The sequence below is a fragment of the Lithobates pipiens genome, unplaced genomic scaffold (assembly GCF_037356315.1).
Source record: "Lithobates pipiens isolate NorthernLeopardFrog02 unplaced genomic scaffold, aLitPip1_a1.2 Scaffold_18, whole genome shotgun sequence".
In the NCBI taxonomy this organism is placed as follows: domain Eukaryota; kingdom Metazoa; phylum Chordata; class Amphibia; order Anura; family Ranidae; genus Lithobates; species Lithobates pipiens.
This window is the reverse complement of record NW_027507758.1, coordinates 605,121,004-605,142,145: the sequence shown is the minus strand read 5'-3', so window position 1 is coordinate 605,142,145 and position 21,142 is coordinate 605,121,004. Positions and strand designations below refer to the sequence as shown.

General features: G+C 45.3%; 1 protein-coding gene across 4 annotated transcripts in view; it reads right to left on the bottom strand.

Moving 5' to 3' along the window:
• The window catches only part of MSRA (methionine sulfoxide reductase A), a 468,843-nt gene extending 448,226 nt beyond the window's left edge, over positions 1-20,617 (bottom strand). For 2 of the 4 annotated variants that reach the window (XM_077489273.1, XM_077489269.1), the window contains exons 1-2: positions 8,471-8,547; positions 7,930-8,099 (exon numbers count right to left, since the gene is read on the bottom strand). In XM_077489273.1, coding sequence (XP_077345399.1) covers positions 7,930-8,099; positions 8,471-8,532 — 232 coding nt within the window. In that variant the 5' untranslated portion in view covers positions 8,533-8,547. Of the gene's footprint in view, positions 1-7,929; positions 8,100-8,470; positions 8,548-9,642; positions 9,717-20,555 lie in introns of those variants that run through there. The other 2 variants (XM_077489272.1, XM_077489270.1) reach the window with 2 other exon arrangements.
• Positions 20,618-21,142: the final 525 nt, after the last annotated feature.

Sequence of the window (21,142 nt, the reverse complement as noted above, 5' to 3'; positions counted from 1 at the left end):
ACGCCCCCGTTCCGCAAGCGCCCGCCCCCTTCAGCAAGTGCCCCGCTGCCTGCTGGGAAACACACAGCTCCCAGAGGCAGCGGGGACCGTCCGGATTGCGCCGCGCGGCTCGCGCATGCGCAGTAGGGAACCGGGAAATGAAGCCGAAAGGCTCCATTTCCTGATTCCCATACCCAAGATGGCGGCGGGACCCGGCAGCCGAGCGAGCGATCGGCTTCGGGTGCCGACATCGCGGGCGCGCTGGACAGGTAAGTGTCACTATTTAAAAGTCAGCAGCTGCAGTATTTGTAGCTGCTGGCTTTTAAAAAAAAAAAAAAAAAAAAAAAAAAAAAAACCGCGGAGTCCCGGTGGACTCCCGCTTTAATATTGAATATTTCAAAAAGGGGAACAATGAGTACAAACATAATTGTATATGACAGCAACTGACATTAACTCTTTACAGAGGCATAGAGTCATTAGAAAAATTGGGATAATTACAGCATTAGCCAGAATGGGATACAGAGAACGTAAGATCAAGAGGTCCCATGGTACACAGAAAGAACATGCGCAAACCATGGGCACCTGAGACCCTCAGAGCACCCAGTTTAGCCAGAGTGCAGACCCTGGGGCCTCAGGTCGGCAAAAGCCAAGTATATAACCAAATAATGTTCAAACGATCAAAGGAATGACCTGAGGTAAGTAAAAGATAGAAAGGAAAAGAAAGGGGAGAGAACTACGGTGATTAAAAGTAATCCAACCAATCCAGGTTGTTGCCCTTACAGATACATATTTGATCCATGGATCCACTATTTTCTCAAAGAAGGCAATTTTATCATACAAGATAGCCAAGAGCCATTCATTAACCATGATCCTTGACAGTTTGGCCTTCAACAATTCAAGAGGAATTGAGGGGAACCTCCAAGACCTAGCCATAAAAAATTCTTGCAGCCCCAAAGATAAATGCCATCAATCTTCTCGTGTGTCCCGGCGCCCCCTCCCCCAGGCAGCCCAGTAATGCCAGACGTGGAGATTTTATCGGGTTTACTTGGGTATGATGGGTAGATTACTTGGGTATGAGGGTAGATGTGATTATAGGTGTGTATCCAAAACTTTTTTACTTTTGGACATGTCCACCACATTACGAAAAGCTGTACCTTCCTGACCACAACCTAGAAAAATTATATATTTTTTTTAACTTAAAACTTATCAAAGTAAAAAAGGTAAATTTGTTTAGATTTATGTTTTTTTCTATGGGTTGCATAAACATATAAAATCATTTCATCTTATCAAACAGGCCTATATAAGAAATTTAAAAAATGCTCTTGTTCATAGAAAGCATACATGTATGAACAGTGAATTGGTTACAAATTACCAAGAAGACGTATGGCAAGAACAAAATGGACTGCAAAACTAGAGACAAGTGCAAGAGATTACTTTATAGACACTGCAGATAGCTGGATTAGATCTGGCAAAAAACTTTATAATATCCATTTCTATTATATAACTTAAAAACCATGTCTGAAGGTTACAAAAATTAGGGAGATAAAAAAAAAAAAAATGTAGAAACTGCTCACTAGCCCCATCGGTGGTTCCAGGTGTCTATTTATAGATGGGCAGCTGAATGGAACCTAGTCTAAAGGCAGGGCTGATCTGAGGTGTGAAGGTGGAGGAATTGGGGCTGATCTGAGGTGTGAAGGTGGAGGAATTGGGGCTGATCTGAGGTGTGAAGGTGCAGGAATTGGGGCTGATCTGAGGTGTGAAGGTGGAGGAATTGGGGCTGATCTGAGGTGTGAAGGTGCAGGAATTGGGGCTGATCTGAGGTGTGAAGGTGCAGGAATTGGGGCTGATCTGAGGTGTGAAGGTGCAGGAATTGGGGCTGATCTGAGGTGTGAAGGTGCAGGAATTGGGGCTGATCTGAGGTGTGAAGGTGCAGGAATTGGGGCTGATCTGAGGTGTGAAGGTGCAGGAATTGGGGCTGATCTGAGGTGTGAAGGTGCAGGAATTGGGGCTGATCTGAGGTGTGAAGGTGCAGGAATTGGGGCTGATCTGAGGTGTGAAGGTGCAGGAATTGGGGCTGATCTGAGGTGTGAAGGTGCAGGAATTGGGGCTGATCTGAGGTGTGAAGGTGCAGGAATTGGGGCTGATCTGAGGTGTGAAGGTGCAGGAATTGGGGCTGATCTGAGGTGTGAAGGTGCAGGAATTGGGGCTGATCTGAGGTGTGAAGGTGCAGGAATTGGGGCTGATCTGAGGTGTGAAGGTGCAGGAATTGGGGCTGATCTGAGGTGTGAAGGTGCAGGAATTGGGGCTGATCTGAGGTGTGAAGGTGCAGGAATTGAGGCTGATCTGAGGTGTGAAGGTGCAGGAATTGGGGCTGATCTGAGGTGTGAAGGTGCAGGAATTGGGGCTGATCTGAGGTGTGAAGGTGCAGGAATTGGGGCTGATCTGAGGTGTGAAGGTGCAGGAATTGGGGCTGATCTGAGGTGTGAAGGTGCAGGAATTGGGGCTGATCTGAGGTGTGAAGGTGCAGGAATTGGGGCTGATCTGAGGTGTGAAGGTGCAGGAAATGGGGCTGATCTGAGGTGTGAAGGTGCAGGAATTGGGGCTGATCTGAGGTGTGAAGGTGCAGGAATTGGGGCTGATCTGAGATGTGAAGGTGCAGGAATTGGGGCTGATCTGAGGTGTGAAGGTGAAGAAATTGGGGATGATCTGAGGTGTGAAGGTGCAGGAATTGGGGCTGATCTGAGATGTGAAGGTGCAGGAATTGGACTGGTCTGAGATGTGAAGGTGCAGGAATTGGACTGGTCTGAGATGTGAAGGTGCAGGAACTGGGGCTGATCTGAGGTGTGAAGGTGCAGGAATTGGGCTGATCTGAGGTGTGAGGGTGCAGGAATTGGAGTGATCTGAGGTGTGAAGGTGCAGGAATTGGACTGATCTGGAGGTGTGAAGGTGCAGGAATTGGACTGATCTGGAGGTGTGAAGGTGCAGGAATTGGACTGATCTGAGTGGTGAAAGTGGAGGAATTGGACTGATCTGAGATGTGAAGGTGCAGGAATTGGACTGGTCTGAGATGTGAAGGTGCAGGAATTGGACTGGTCTGAGATGTGAAGGTGCAGGAAATGGGGCTGATCTGAGGTGTGAAGGTGCAAAAATTGGGGCTGATCTGAGATGTGAAGGTGCAGGAACTGGGGCTGATCTGAGATGTGAAGGTTCAGGAATTAGGACTGATCTGAGATGTGAAGGTGCAGGAACTGGGGCTGATCTGAGGTGTGAAGGTGAAGAAATTGGGGCTGATCTGAGATGTGAAGATGAAGAAATTGGGGCTGATCTGAGGTGTGAAGGTGCAGGAATTGGGGCTGATCTGAGATGTGAAGGTGCAGGAATTGGACTGGTCTGAGATGTGAAGGTGCAGGAATTGGACTGGTCTGAGATGTGAAGGTGCAGGAACTGGGGCTGATCTGAGGTGTGAAGGTGCAGGAATTGGGCTGATCTGAGGTGTGAGGGTGCAGGAATTGGGCTGATCTGAGGTGTGAGGGTGCAGGAATTGGGATGATTTGAGGTGTGAAGGTGCAGGAATTGGAGTGATCTGAGGTGTGAAGGTGCAGGAATTGGAGTGATCTGAGGTGTGAAGGTGCAGGAATTGGACTGATCTGAGGTGTGAAGGTGCAGGAATTGGAGTGATCTGAGGTGTGAAGGTGCAGGAATTGGACTGATCTGGAGGTGTGAAGGTGCAGGAATTGGACTGATCTGAGTGGTGAAAGTGGAGGAATTGGACTGATCTGAGATGTGAAGGTGCAGGAATTGGACTGGTCTGAGATGTGAAGGTGCAGGAATTGGACTGGTCTGAGATGTGAAGGTGCAGGAAATGGGGCTGATCTGAGGTGTGAAGGTGCAAAAATTGGGGCTGATCTGAGATGTGAAGGTGCAGGAACTGGGGCTGATCTGAGATGTGAAGGTTCAGGAATTAGGACTGATCTGAGATGTGAAGGTGCAGGAACTGGGGCTGATCTGAGGTGTGAAGGTGCAGGAATTGGAGTGATCTGAGGTGTGAAGGTGCAGGAATTGGAGTGATCTGAGATGTGAAGGTTCATGAATTAGGACTGATCTGAGATGTGAAGGTGCAAGAACTGGGGCTGATGTGAGATGCGAAGGTGCAGGAACTGGGGCTGATCTAAGGTGTGAAGGTGCAGGAATTGGGGCTGATCTGAGGTGTGAAGGTGCAGGAATTGGGGCTGATCTGAGACGTGAAGGTTCATGAATTAGGACAGATCTGAGATGCGAAGGTGCAGGAACTGGGGTTGATCTGAGGTGTAAAGAGGCAGGAAATATGTATGAACTAGAGCCAGTTTGGACAGGAGCCAATTATCCTACCAGCATATCTTTGGAGTGTGGATGGAAACCCATCCAGGGAGAACATGCAAACTCCATGCAGATAGTGTGCTGGTTGGGATCTGAACCAAGGACCCAAAGTGCAGCAAGGCAGAAATACTGACCACCAAGCCACCATGCTGGCCTTTCCATAGGTGTCACTAGGTATAAACACATTTATGTGGTCTTCAGAACAAAAAGAAGAGACCTAGAAGATGAAGGATGACCAATCAAGAGTCTTGTTGCTCACTTTTGCCATGGATTAAGATTTGCCCGTCTACTATGTTAGCGGTTTTCTTTACGGGCATTCAAATTTCCTACTGTACGAAAGAATACACACTTTTCCTATTGACAGGACAATCCAGGAGACACAAAATTACCATCTAAGGCAAATCTTTTCTCTGAACCTTGAAGATGCCCCTTTCAATGCTGCCCAAGGGCTCGTTCACACGTGTGGCCAGGGGATCATAGAAGTAGACAGCTAAGCCGGTTTTTTTTTTTGTGTTTTTTTTTTACTGACCCTGACCTCCCACCTAAACAAAGATATGGAGCTGCAGCTAAAACTAAATCTGCTGCACCACCAGGGGCGGATCCAGGGGGGGGGGGCAATGGGTCAATTGCCCCCTCCGAGAATACCGGCAGCTGATGACAGCAAAGCCGGTTCCGCGGGTCCAATCGCGGCCGGTTCCGCGGGTCCAATCGCGGCCGGTTCCGCGGGTACCCGCGCTGAGTGGACGGGTGAGGGGGGGCAGCTGGGCGGCTTAGGAGGGCTGCTGGCCAATCAGGAAGCCAGCAGGCAGGGGAGCAGGGAGATGACATCATCTCTCACTGCCCTGCATCCCTCCAGTTCCGCCCTCACTGTGTAGGAAGCTGTGTGCAGCAGAGAGATTGCATCATCTCTCTGCTGCCTATCTTCACTCTGGGACCCAACAAAAGACCACCTTAGCAGAAAAGTGACACAGTAGGTGACAATCCGCAATGTGTGGCAGGCTACGTGGCAAGTGGCAATCCGCAATGTGTGGCAGGTGACGTGGCAAGTGGCAATCCGCAATGTGTGGCAGACTACGTGGCAAGTGGCAATCCACAATGTGTGGCAGACTACATGGCAAGTGGCAATCCGCAATGTGTGGCAGGTGATGTGGCAAGTGACAATCCGCAATGTGTGGCAGGTGACAATCCGCCATGTGTGGCAGGCGACGTGGCAAGTGACAATCCGCAATGTGTGGCAGGCAACGTGGCAAGTGACAATCCGCAATGTGTGGCAGGTGACATGGCAAGTGGCAATCCACAATGTGTGGCAGGCAACGTGGCAAGTGACAATCCACAATGTGTGGCAGGTGACGTGGCAAGTGGCAATCCGCAATGTGTGGCAGGCTACATGGCAATCCGCATCTGGTGGCAGGCGACGTGGCAAGTGACAATCCGCAATGTGTGGCAGGTGACGTGGCAAGTGACAATCCGCAATGTGTGGCAGGCTACGTTGCAAGTGGCAATCCGCAATGTGTGGCAGGTGACGTGGCAAGTGACAATCTGCATTTGGTGACAAGTGACGTGGCAAGTGACAATCCACATTTGGTGGCAGGCGACATGGCAAGTGACATCCTCAGGGCTCCCACTGATTCTGCATTATGGTGAGTTGAACCATTTAATTTTATATTACAATGTATTAATAGAAATAATGCGCTTCAATCAACCTGACACCATAACAACCATGGTGCCGTAATGATTGAAGCGCAAATACCAGCCATTTCCCATATAAATTGCCCCCAAAAAAACATATTTTATAGCAGTGCCCCTCCCGAGACTAGACTCTGGATCCACCCCTGTGCACCACCGCTGAACGCAACTCATTAAAGTTGACCATGCCACAACCACCCATCAGTGGCAGCTGGTGCTCAATATTTTGGGTGGGAATGACGACGACTAACGCCACCCCCCCCCGGAGGAGATGGGTGTATATAGAGGAGGGTGTATAAAGGAGAGAGTGTCTATAGGAGGAGGGTATATATAGCTGAGGGTTGTATATAGAGGAGGGTGTATATAAAAGCGTGTGTATATAGCAAAAGATTGAATATAAAGGAGTGTGTATATAGTTGATGGAGCATATAGCAGAGGGGTGTATACAGAGGAGGGTGTATACAGCGGAGGGTATATATAGTAGCAGAGGGGTGTATATAGAGGAGGGTATATATAGCAGAGGGGTGTATATAGAGGAGAGTGTATATGGCAGAGGGGTGTGTGTATGGCAGAGGGGTGTGTATAGAGAAGGGTATATATTACAGAGGAGGGTGTGCATAGAGGAAGGACGTGCATAGCAGAAGGGTGTATATAGCAGAAGGGCGTGCATAGAGGAAGGGCGTGCATAGAGGAAGGGCGTGCATAGAGGAAGGGCGTGCATAGAGGAAGGGCGTGCATAGCGGAAGGGCGTGCATAGCGGAAGGGCGTGCATAGCGGAAGGGCGTGCATAGCGGAAGGGCGTGCATAGCGGAAGGGCGTGCATAGCGGAAGGGCGTGCATAGCGGAAGGGCGTGCATAGCGGAAGGGCGTACATAGCAGAAGGGCGTACATAGCAGAAGGGCGTACATAGCAGAAGGGCGTACATAGCAGAAGGGCGTACATAGCAGAAGGGCGTACATAGAGGAGGGCGTACATAGAGGAGGGTGTACATAGAGGAGGACGTACATAGAGGAGGGCATACATAGAGGAGGGGTGTATATAGAGGAGGGTATATATAGCAGAGGGGTGTATATAGAGGAGGGCGTATATAAGAATGTCATGCAGTGTCTGCTCTTTCCTCCTCCTCCTGCTCTCAGTATCCCTGTGTAGAGTAGTTGTATGAGGCGGGTGGTCAGGGGGGTCGGTGAGTGTCAGTGTGAGTTGCTCTCTTCCAGTGCTGGGTATGGCAGAGGTAGGTGTGCAGTGATCAGTATGGCGGAGACTTTGCAGTAAGTTGTACGGTGGTGGAGAGGGGAGGAGGACTTGGCTCATCAGCAGTTGGCACCCAGCTGGGACACCCTGGTGGTCCCGGGAGGTGGACAGCGGACACTGTGGCGGCACTAATCCATACCTGAACGAGGATCTGATGAAGACTCTGCGAGAGAACCTGTTGCACCATGACAAGTCCCGGACCCCGAGGAAGACTTCTACCACCTCCCCCGGGAACTCTCATTGGCTCCTCCGCAGGATGCTCATCAACTGGTATTCGCTCCAGCCTCTCCAGGAAGAAGCGGACCGTTGCTTGTCCTCCTGGCCAAACTGGAACTGGGTCCTGAGACTCCTTGGCCAAATCTGGTCTCAGGACCAGCTTCCTGATTAGCCCGGGAGGAGAAACAGGAAGACAATAGCGAATATTAATTTGCTATTGTCACATAAATGGGTGGGCTCACTGTTGCCCATGCAACCACCTGCCGTCCATGTAACTGAAGGGCGGTGGCTTGGCCTTCTTATGGTTATAAAACAGGTGATGAGATGGTGACATTTCATCTTCCTGCCGCCTGTCCACCTCCCACAGACGGGTTTCCAAAGGGGGGGCACCCAAGAACGAGCCCTTAGAAATTCCAAAATAAGAAAAATGAGCGCACTGACCTGAAACCTGTATCTTCTCCGACCGACCAGCCAGAGTGGCGTCCTTATCGGGCAGCTGGGTCTTGGAGCTCATATCTCCCATGAACGTGCGACTGAAGAGCTGGAACAGCAATACCCGGGAGGTGAGCAATCGGGAGGAAGTCAGCATGAGAACAGGAAACTCACAGCTTCTGTAATCACACAAGAGGGACAGGAGATGAAAATTCTCATACTTGGACAGAAATGGGGAAGAAAGATACTTGCATCCTTCGTGAATTAGCTCATTCCCTTTAATCCAAGCTATGCTGAAACGTTAAATCTTAACCTCTAGCATTGGCTGAAGTCTTCTACAGGCTTACTCTGATTTCACTGCACGCTGTGAGCTACTCGCAATATGCGTTGGAGACTGCTGTAAGTCAGAAGAAGCCCGCCTCATTTGTTGGGCGACACCCAGCATCATCTAACCCTTCAATCCCCAGCCTGTCTCTGGCCCACCCCTTTCATTCATTGGATTTTGGCTCTCTTTCAGTCATAGAGGCTCAGCATCACATGTGGGCATTACCTAGGGCGGTCCACGCCCAAACACAGCCTGCCTAGGAACACTACACTCCTCCAACCAGCCATGATCTCTCTGCATTGCATAGGGCTGTGCAGTGATCTAGTGATGACATCAAGGCATTTTTTGTATTTTCAGAACTCCTCCCAAGACCCAGCCCAAGGTTTGCATCAGGGCTGAGAGCTCTAGAAAGAAAGAGAAAAAAAAGGGGGGGGGGGGGGGGGAAAGGGGGAATGAAGAAAAGGAAAAAAGAAATGAAAAGTATAAGAAAAAGAAAAGGAGGAACAAAAAAAAGAAAAAAGTAAAAGAAGAAGAAAAATAGAAAAGGAAAAAGAAAATGAAAAAAGCAAAATGAAGGAAGAAAATAAAAGGATGAAGAAAAAGAAAAAGAAGAAGAAAAGAAAAGGAAGGAAGAAAAGAAAGAGAAAAAAAAAGGAAGAAAAAGACAAAGGGGAATAAAAAAAGAAAAGAAAAGGAAATGAAAATAAAAAGAAATAAAAAAGGAAGAAAATTAAAAAGAAAAAAAAAATGAAGGAAGAAAAATAAATGAATAAATAAAAGAACGGAGAAGCAAAAAAAAAGTGCAGGAAAAGAAAAGAAAAGGAATGAAAAGTAAAAGAAAATGAACAAAAGAAAAAAGTAAAAGAAGAAGAAAAAATAAAAATAAAACAAAGGAAGAAAAGCAAAAAAAAAAAAGGAAGAAAAGCAAAAAGAAAAAAAAAAAGGAAGGAAGAAAATAAAAAGGAAGAAAAAAAAAGGGGGGAGAAAAAAAACGGAGAAAAGAAAAAAGGACAAATAAGGAAGAAAAAGAAAAGAAAAAGAAATAAAAAGAAAATTAAAGAAAAAAGAAAAGAAAAACAGAAAAGAAATTGAAGGGAGAAAAAAAGAAAAGAAAAGAAAAGACAAGAAAGGAGAAGAAAAAAAAAAAGAAAAAGTACATGAAAGAAAAGAAAAGGCACAAGCCTATGTTGTGAAGATGAGGAGAGAGGGAGGTGTTCTATAACCCAAATCAGAAGCAAGCAGCCTAGGGTCACAAAGCTGCTCCTCTATACCGGTGCTTAGGGTGGTGACAGCTTTTGTTTTTTATTCTTCTCCTGGTGATCCTGCCAGCAACACACTTCCCGTCCTACAGTGACAACCCTGACTGCACTGTGCTCACAGAGATGCAGCGTAGTCACCTGATCTGATCTGCAGGTCTATAATGTACGGGGGGGGGAGGTGTTCTGTAGTGCAGCATAGGGCTTGGTACAACTGCTTGAGATTTCAGTACAGCACAAGCAAAGAGCACAGGATGTTATCAGCCCGCTGGATTTTTGCCAGGATCAACAGAGACTGTGTGCACTTATTAAGAAGATAGAACACTTTCCATGGGAGATTTAACAGAACGAAATGAAGAAGTGAAGTGAATAAGAAGTGTGGAGGAAGAAGAGACGACACAGAACAGGATGAGGAGCGAATTGACCCAACACAGGACATTACCCAACCGCACGTTATTCCATCACCAACAGAACATATCGCCCAACTCTCCCACACATACATACATAGATAGATAGATAGGATATAGATACTGTATCTATCTCTCATCTATATTCCATTTATTTATCTATTGACATTCTGCCTATTGTCTCTCTGTCAGTCTATTTATTATCTATATGCCATCTATTGATCTATGTATTGTCTATCTATCTATTGTAAAGTTTGGGGACACTAGCTCCGCGGGACCAAGTGCATAAACCGGTCAAAAAGCTGAAACCAAATAGACTTTATTTATAATTAAAGCGGACCTCCACCCTAAATTGGAAGGTCCGCTCATATGATCCCTCCCCCCCTCCGATGCTACAATTGGCACCTTTCAGGGGGGAGGGGGTTGCAGATACCTGGATAATCCAGGTATCTGAACCCACTTCCGGGACAAGCTAGCCGCAGATGCCCCCCCCCCCCCCCCCCCCCCCGTTATGTTCTGGGAAACACACAGTTCCCAGGACAGAGCAGGGACCAGTGGAGAGGCACAGCACGACTCGTGCATGCACAGTAGGGAACTGGGCAGTGAAGAAGCAACGCTTCACTTCCCGATTCCCTGACAGAGGATGGCGGCAGGGGCAGCGGAGAGATGAGCGATTGCTTGTCATCTGCCTCCGACATCACTGAATCCTGGAACAGGTAAGTGTCCATTTATTAAAAGTCAGCAGCTGCAATATTTGTAGCTGCTGGCTTTTAATATATTTTTTTAAAGGTGCAGCTCCTCTTTAAATCAAAATAAGGCTTTTCTTCAGCATATAAAAATGTAAATGAAAGTCCGCTTATCTTCAGCACAAAAAGAACAAGAAAAGAAACACCTACAGTTCTGTAGTCGGGTCTTCGCCCCAAAGTTTTCAGAGTCCTTCTAGCGATCAGACAGACAGACAGATGTCCATCTCCTACTCCTCCTCACCACACCTCTCTACTCCTTCCTGTCTTATGAGCTGTCTTCTTGGAGGCCTTTAACCCCCTGTGTGCCGAATCCCTGGGGTCAGGGAGGGAGGCTCTTCCCCACCCAAATGTCACTTCAGAGCCCCCCAAATTCCGGGTCCCAACTATCTCTCTTTTAATATAGAGAGGACCGCGAGTCAGTCCTCTCCTAAAGACTATCCCGGAATTTCTCACCCATTTTTGGGTGACCCCCTGAAGCCTACAGGGATACCCTTAAAAGGGACCACAACCCGAATATAGGTGCTACATAGCACCCGTCCAGGACCCAACCTTGGCGTCCTGTACACGATCTATTATCTATATCCCATCTATTGATATTCTATCGGTCTATCAATTTCATATCCATCTATCATCTATATCCCATATATCTATCTATTTATTGTCTTTCTATCTATGGATCCATAGAGAGTGACAATAGATAAATAGATAGATAGATAATGATAGATAGATAGAATATTATTAATTGCTAATAATAAAAGTTTTGCTGAAATCACCCCTCTCTTTCCTATATACAAAGAAAATCATAGATAGATACTGTATATATCTATCTATCATTTATATATCTATTGACATTCTACCTATTGTCTCTCTGTCTGTCTATCTATTTATTATCTACATGCCATCTATCGATCTATGTATTGTCTATCTATTATCTATATCCCGTCTATTGACATTCTATCTATCAATCTCATATTTATCATCTATATCCCATATAGCTATCTATTTATTATCTATCTATCTATGGATCCATTTTTCGGTGACCCCCTGAAGCCTACAGGGATACCCTTAAAAGGGACCACAACCCGAATATAGGTGCTACATAGCACCCGTCCAGGACCCAACCTTGGCGTCCTGTACACGATCTATTATCTATATCCCATCTATTGATATTCTATCGGTCTATCAATTTCATATCTATCTATCATCTATATCCCATATATCTATCTATTTATTGTCTTTCTATCTATGGATCCATAGAGAGTGACAATAGATAGATAGATAGGCGATAGAATATTATTAATTGCTAATAATAAAAGTTTTGGTGAAATCCCCCCTCTCTTTCCTATATACAAAGAAAATCATAGAGATATAGATAGATGCTGTATCTATCATCTATATTCCATCTATTTATCTATTGACATTCTACTTATTGTCTATCTATTTATTATCTATATGCCATCTATTGATCTATGTATTGTATCTATATCCCATCTATTGACATTCTGTCTATCAATGTCATATTTATCATCTATATCCCATATATCTATCTTTTTATTGTCTATCTATCTATGGATTGAGTCACAATAGATAGAATATTATTAATTGCTAATAATAAAAGTTTTGGTGAAATCACCCCTCTCTTTCCTATATACAAAGAAAATCATAGAGATATAGATAGATAGATACTGTATCTATCATCTATATTCCATCTATTTATCTATTGACATTCTACTTATTGTCTCTCTGTCTATCGATTTATTATCTATATGCCATCTATTGATCTATGTATTGTCTATCTATCTATTGTAAAGTTTGGGGATACTAGCTCCGCGGGACCAAGTGCATAAACCGGTCAAAGGTGAAACCAAAAAGACTTTATTTATAATTAAATCAAAATAAGGCTTTTCTTCAGCATACAAAAATGTAAATGAAAGTCCGCTTATCTTCAGCACAAGAAGAACATGAAAAGAAAACACCTACAGTTCTGTAGTCGGGTTTTCAGAGTCCTTCTAGCGATCTTTTGTAGACAGACAGGTGTTCCTCTCCTACTCCTCCTCACCACACCTCTCTACTCCTTCCTGTCTTATGAGCTGTCTTCTTGGAGGCCTTTAACCCCCTGTGTGCCGAATCCCTGGGGTCAGGGAGGGAGGCTCTTCCCCACCCAAATGTCACTTCAGAGCCCCCCAAATTCCAGGTCCCAACTATCTCTCTTTTAATATAGAGAGGACCGCGAGTCAGTCCTCTCCTAAAGACTATCCCCGGAATTTCTCACCCATTTTTGGGTGACCCCCCTGAAGCCTACCGGGATTCCCTTACCGGGGACCACAACCCAAATATAGGTGCTACATAGCACCCGTCCAGGACCCAACCTTGGCGTCCTGTACACTATCTATTATCTATATCCCATCTATTGATATTCTATCGGTCTCATATCTATCCATCATCTATACCCCATATACAGTGCCTTGCGAAAGTATTCGGCCCCCTTGAACTTTTCAACCTTTTGCCACATTTCAGGCTTCAAACATAAAGATATAAAATTTTAATTTTTTGTGAAGAATCACCAACAAGTGGGACACAATTGTGAAGTGGAACGAAATCTATTGGATATTTTAAACTTTTTTTAGCAAATTAAAAACTGAAAAGTGGTGCGTGCAAAATTATTCGGCCCCTTTACTTTCAGTGCAGCAAACTCACTCCAGAAGTTCAGCGAGGATCTCTGAATGATCCAATGTTGTCCTAAATGTAGAGGTCGACCGATATGGGTTTTTCTCTGGCCGATGCCGATGCCGATATTTAGAAATCATGGCGGCCGATAGCCGATATATGATGCCGATTTTTTTGGGCCGATATGTTAGGCCGATTTTATTTATTTTTAATCCCCCTTGATCTAACACACCTTTCCCACTGGGGCGTTTTAAGGCGCTTTTGGGCTAAAAATAGCGCCTGTAAAGTGCCTGCGAAAACGGCTCCCCTGCAGTCTGTGTGAAAGACAGAGTGCTTTCACACTGAGGCGATGCGCTGGCAGGATCTTAAAAAGAAGTCCTGCAAGCAGCACGTTTGGAGTGGTGTATACCGCTCCTCCACCACTCCTGCCCATTGATATGAATGGGCATCACTGCCGGAGTGCATGCAATGCGATTTGGCAGCGGTGCTTCATGGGCTCATTTAACCTCTTCCTTGGCCGCTAGCTGGGTTATATGTGCCCCACTAGCAGCCAAATAGCACCGCTAAAATGATGGTAAAGAGCCGCTAAAACTTGCGTTTTACCATCAACGCCTGGCCGCTCCAGTGTGAAAGCAACTTCATACGTGATACAGAAAATTTCTTACACTTAAACATTTATTAAACAAAACAAACCTCCAATCAGTTTACTTGTATGTATGATTTAGATAAAAAAAAAAAATTATATATATATATATATATATATATATATATATATATATATATATATATATATATATATATATTAAATAAAAACAGGTAGTCAAAACTTTTGGACAAAAAAAAAAATGGGCTAACTTTACTGTTTTTATTTTATTTTTATTTTTTAAATGGTGTATTTTTTTCCCAAAAAAATGCATTTGAAAGACCTCTGTGCAAATGCCGTGTGACATAAAATATTGCAACAACCGCTATTTTATTCCCTAGGATCTCTGCTAAAAAAATATATATCATTTTTGCGGGGTCTAAGTGATTTTCTGGCAGAAAACACAGGATTTTTACTTGTAAGCAACAAGTGTCAGAAAAGATTTTGTCTTTAAATGGTTAAACTGAGAACTTCTACACACAGAGATGACCTAATTCATTCAAGTGTAAACATTGTATCATTTAGTTCTTTTCTTGGCAGCCTGCCCAGAGTGGAGGAAAGGGTTGCTATGACGACTCAGTCAACTTTGAAATGACTTCTGTATAGAAGAAAGTCTAAGTCCCGCTGTAGTTCTAAATCGGCTTTTTATCAGCACAAATCGGCCGATGCCGATTATTTAAAAAACGGCAAATATCGGCCGATATATCGGCCGGCCGATATATCGGTCGACCTCTACCTAAATGACTGATGGTGATAAATAGAATCCACCTGTGTGTAATCAAGTCTCTGTATAAATGCACCTGCTCTGTGATAGTCTCAGGGTTCTGTTGAAAGCGCAGAGAGCATCATGAAGACCAAGGAACACACCAGGCAGGTCCGTAATACTGTTGTGGAGAAGTTTAAAGCCGGATTTGGATACAAAAAGATTTCCCAAGCTTTAAACATCCCAAGGAGCACTGTGCAAGCGATCATTTTGAAATGGAAGGAGTATCAGACCACTGCAAATCTACCAAGACCTGGCCGTCCCTCTAAACTTTCAGCTCAGACAAGGAGAAGACTGATCAGAGATGCAGCCAAGAGGCCCATGATCACTCTGGATGAACTGCAGAGAACTACAGCCGAGGTGGGAGAGTCTGTCCATAGGACAACAATCAGTCGTACATTGCACAAATCTGGCCTTTATGGAAGAGTGGCAAGAAGAAAGCCATTTCTCAAAGATATCCATAAAAAGTCTCGTCTAAAGTTTGCCACAAGCCACCTGGGAGACACACCAAACATGTAGAAGAAGGTGCTCTGGTCAGATGAATACAAAATCCAACTTTTTGCCCACAATGCAAAGCGATATGTTTGGCGTAAAAGCAACACAGCTCATCACCCTCAACACACCATCCCCACTGTCAAACATGGTGGTGGCAGCATCATGGTTTGGGCCTGCTTTTCTTCAGCAGGGACAGGGAAGATGGTTAAAATTGAGGGGAAGATGGATGCAGCCAAATACAGGACCATTCTGGATGAAAACCTGTTGGAGTCTGCAAAAGACCTGAAACTGGGACGGAGATTTATCTTCCAACAAGACAATGATCCCAAACATACAGCAAAATCTACAAAGGAATGGTTCACAAATAAACGTATCCAGGTGTTAGAATGGCCAAGTCAAAGTCCAGACCTGAATCCAATCGAGAATCTGTGGAAAGAGCTGAAAACTGCTGTTCACAAACGCTCTCCATCCAACCTCACTGAGCTCGAGCTGTTTTGCAAGGAAGAATGGGCAAGAATTTCAGTCTCTCGATGTGCAAAACTGATAGAGACATACCCCAAGCGACTTGCAGCTTTAATCGCAGCAAAAGGTGGCTCTACAAAGTATTAACGCAAGGGGGCCGAATAATTTTGCACGCCCCACTTTTCATTTTTTTATTAGTTAAAAAAAGTTTCAAAAATCCAATAGATTTCGTTCCACTTCACAATTGTGTCCCACTTGTTGGTGATTCTTCACAAAAAATAAAAATGTTATATCTTTATGTTTGAAGCCTGAAAAGTTCAAGGGGGCCGAATACTTTCGCAAGGCTCTGTATAGATACAGACAGACATATAGACATATAAAGACAGACAGACATATACAGACAGACAGAATATTATTAATTGCTAATAATAAAAGTTTTGGTGAAATCACCCCTCTCTTTCCTATATACAGAGAAAATCATAGAGATATAGATAGACAGATAGATAAAAGTGATCCCGGCGGCGGATTGGCTACAGGATTATCTTTAGAGGCGGGGGGAGAGATGTGCGCTCAAAAGCAAAAACGCCTGAAGCTCAAAAAAGTTGATGAGCTTCTTTTTAGGCAGATTACAGGCACTTCTCTGCTTTATACATTGGTGGCCTTTTGACCTGTACAAAAACGCTCAAAAGAACGCCAGAAAAACGCACCTGAAAACGGTGTGCTCAGCTGTGACTGCAAACTAAAGGTAAATGAGATGTGAGGTCTTTTTTGGCCCCAGATCTCTCCATAAAGAGGAACTGTCAGGGTCTGTTCACACAGGGGCAACACGACTTTCAACACAACTTTTGGAGGCAACTTGGACACGACCTGAACACGACTTGGGGCAACTTACAACACGACTTTAAGTCGCCCCAGGCCAGGCGACTTTTGCCGCGGCCAATCAGAGAATGAGCTCTCAAGAGAGAACTCCACGCCAAATTTATAAAAAAAATTTGGCGTGGGTTCCCCCTCCGAGAGCATACCAGGCCCTTAGGTCTGGTATGAATATTAAGGGGAACCCCCTACGCCGAAAAAACGGCGTGGGGGTCCCCCCCAGATCCATACCAGACCCTTATCCGAGCACGCTACCCAGCCGGCCAGGAAAGGGGGTGGGGACGAGCATGCGCCCCCCCCCTCCTGAGCCGTACCAGGCCGCGTGCCCTCAACAGGGGGGGTGCCTTGGGGAAGGGCAGGCGCGCGGCCCCCCCACCCCAAAGCACCTTGTCCCCATGTTGATGAGGACAAGGGCCTCTTCCCGACAACCCTGGCCATTGGTTGTCGGGGTCTGCGGGTGGGGGGGCTTATCGGAATCCGGGAGCCCCCTTGAATAAGGGGGCCCCTGGATACCGGCCCCCCACCCTATGTGAATGAGTATGGGGTACAACGTACCCCTACCCATTCACCTGTGAAAAAAAAGTAAAAAAAAAAAAACACAACACAGGGTTCAAATAGTTTATTGCACAGCTCCGGGGGTCTTCCGTCTTCGGGGGTCTTCTCGCCGGACTCCTCCCCTATCTTCTTGTAGCTCTTTTGCTAGCGGAGGAGCCCGGCTTTCTTCCTCGCCGCGGCCTCTTCTTCCGACTTCGGGGGTCTTGTCCCCCTCTTCGGTTCTTCTGCCGGGCCACCGCGCCTTCTTATAGCTCTTTTACAGGTGGTGGCCCGGTCTTCTGTCGCCGCCGCCTTCCGTTCTTCTTCTTCTTCTTCTCCTGGAGATGTTGACTCGACGCTCTCTCCGGCTGCAATGCCAGGGACGCGCTGCGCGGCGACTTATATAAGGACAAGGGGCAGGGTCGCCGGTTGATGTCACATGGCACCACGATGTCACAGTCCCGGAGGATGCTGGGACTGTGACATCGTAAGGGGGTGGGGTCACCATGTGACATCAACCGGCGACCCCGCCCCTTGTCCCTATATAAGTCGCCGCGCACCGCATCTCTGGCATTGCAGCCGGAGAGAGCGTCGAGTCAACATCTCCAGGAGAAGGAGAAGAAGAACGGAAGGTGGCGGCGGCGGCGACAGAAGACCGGGCCACCGCCTGTAAAAGAGATATAAGAAGGTGCGGTGGCCCGGCAGAAGAACTGAAGAGGGGGACAAGACCCACGAAGTCGGAAGAAGAGGGTGGCGGCGAGGAAGAAAGCCGGACTTCTCCGCTAGTAAAAGAGCTAGCAGAAGATAGCGGAGGAGTCCGGCGAGAAGACCCCCGAAGATGGAAGACCCCCGGAGCTGTGCAATAAACTATTTTAACCCTGTGTTGTGTTTTTTTTAACATTTTTTTCACAGGTGAATGGGTAGGGGTACGTTGTACCCCATACTCATTCACATAGGGTGGGGGGCCGGTATCTGGGGGCCCCCTTATTCAAGGGGGCTCCCGGATTCCGATAAGACCCCCGCCCGCAGACCCCGACAACCAACGGCCAGGGTTGTTGGGAAGAGGCCCTTGTCCTCATCAACATGGGGACAAGGTGCTTTGGGGTGGGGGGCACCCCCCATATTGAGGGCACGCGGCCTGGTACGGCTCAGAAGGGGGGGGGCCGCACGCTCGTCCCCACCCCCTTTCCTGGCCGGGTAGCGTGCTCGGATAAGGGTCTGGTATGGATCTGGGGGGACCCCCACGCCGTTTTTTTCGGCGTACGGGGTTCCCCTTAATATTCATACCAGACCTAAGGGCCTGGTATGCTCTCGGAGGGGGAACCCACGCCAATTTTTTTTCATAAATTCGGCGTGAAGTGCCCTTTTGAGAGCTAATAATTCTGTCAAAGTCGCCTCCGTATAGACGGAGATCCGACTTGGAGGCGACCTCCATTGAAATCAATGGGTACAAGTCACCTAGAAGTCGGATTGAAGTAGTACAGGAACCTTTTCTGAAGTCGGAGCGACTTTCTGTAGCGTGCATTAAGACGGCTCTCATTCACTTACATTGCTGTTTAAATGTTGTCCGACCTGAGGCGACTAGGGGCGACCTGAAGTCGGATCGGAGTTGCCCCTGTGTGAACAGACCCTCATGCTTTTTTTTTCTATTACTGGAGATGTTTACATTCCTTGTAATAGAAATAATATATATATAGGGACAGTGTAAAAATAAGAAAAGTTAAATAAATAAGAAAAAAAAAATGTAAATGACAGTGTAAAAAGAAAAAATTTAATAAATAAGAAAAAAGAAAAAAAATGTAAGCGTGCAGAAGCGAGCACATACATAACACGCACCCGAATATGTAAACAGCGTTCACACCACACATGTGAGGTATTGCCGCGATCGGTAGAGTGAGAGCAATAATTCTAGTCCTAGACCTGCAACCTGTAGAATTTTTTTTAAACTTCGCCTATGGAGATTTATAAGGGTAAAGGTTTTATTTGCCATTCCATGAGCGGGTGCAATTTTGAAGCGTGACATGTTGGGTATCAATTTACTCGGCATAACATTATCTTTCACAATATAAAAAAAATTAATTGGCTAACTTTATTGTTGTCTTATTTTTTAATTTAAAAAAAAAGTGTATTTTTTCCCCCAAAAAAGTGCGCTTGTAAGACAGCTGCGCAAATGCGGTGTGACAGAAAGTATTGCAACTACCGCCATTTTATTCTCTAGGGTGTTAGAAAATATATATATATATATATATAAAAATAATGTTTGGGGTTCTAAGTCATTTTCTAGCAAAAAAAAAAAAAAAAAAACTGTTTTTAACCCACAAACAACAAATCCCAGAAAGAGGCTCGGGGTCCTGGTGGAGATTTTCAAGTACCGTAGTTTGTCGCCATTTTTTACAAGTGTGCGCAATTTTAAAGTATGACATGTTTGGTATCTATTTACTGGACATAACATCATTTTTCCAAATATACAAAAAAAAATAACGGGGCTAACTACTGTGTTTTTTTAAATTCATTAATGTGTATTTAAAATAATAATAAAAAAACTGCGTTTGAAAGACCGCTGTGCAAATACGACATGCCATAAAATATTGCAAGGACCTCCATTTTATTCTCTAGGGTCTCTGCTAATATATATATATATATATGTGTGTTGACCATCATCTCTAACAGAGAAAGTGATGAGAATTCCAAAATGTTTGCATTGTCACCACAACAGGAAATGAAGGGGAATCTTCCATTGGGGACACCTCTGTGTGTCTCTAGGACAGGAAATGAAGGGAAATCTTCCATTGGGGACACCTGTGTGTGTCTCTAGGACAGGAAATGACTGGAAATCTTCCATTGGGGACACCTGTGTGTGTGTCTAGGACAGGAAATGAAGGGGAATCTTCCATTGGGGACACCTGTGTGTCTCTAGGACAGGAAATGACTGGAAATCTTCCATTGGGGACACCTGTGTGTGTGTCTAGGACAGGAAATGAAGGGGAATCTTCCATTGGGGACACCTGTGTGTCTCTAGGACAGGAAATGACTGGAAATCTTCCATTGGGGACACCTGTGTGTGTGTCTAGGACAGGAAATGAAGGGGATTCTTGCATTGGGGACACCTGTGTGTGTCTCTGAGACAGGTAATGAAGGAGAATCTTCCATTGGGGACACCTGTGTGTCCCTGGGACAGGAAATGAAGGGGAATTTCTCAACAGACAACCAAAAGAAAACCAGTCAGGGGCCCTAACCCTTCCCTACCCCATGCCTTGACCACCACTCATCCAGGAATCTCCTCCCCTCCCCCATCCCCTGTTGCTGGGGAACTACAAATCCCACCATAGACTGCAAGCCATGCAGGGACCCGTTGTCCACCACGGCCCCCAACCAACAGCAGACACACACACTGCAAGCTCGGATCAGAGAGGAGGAGGAGGGGAACGGGAGACACGGACCTCTAGAGGAGGTAGAAACATTACCTAACAGACAGCTTCCATAACCAACACAGGACTAAAGACTACAACTCCCGGCATCCTCCTCGGGAACTACAACTACGGCGGCCTGCAGGGGGCAGGAGAGAGCAGCGTGCGTGCTCACCGTCCATTACATGGCATATTCATCTATATTCATCTATGGAGGAAGAGATGATAGAAGAATTGCATTGTGTTCTTCAAAGGAGCCGAGATACTGCAAAAAAGTCAATAAGTCAATTGTATGTTTATTTATCTGTAAATATTAATAATTAACAATTAAATATAATATATATATATATATATATATATATATATATATATATATATATATATATATATATATATATATATATATATATATATATATATAAAATAATATAAAAATTATATAAAAATTATATATATACACACAAATATATATTTTAGGTAATTGGGAAGATAATGCAAGCACAACACTGTATAGTTAATTATTTATATATATTATATATACATACACACACATATATATATATATATATATATAATTTTTTTTTTTTTTTTTTTTTTTTTTTTAGGAAATTAGGAAAATAATGCAAGCACAACACTGGATCGTT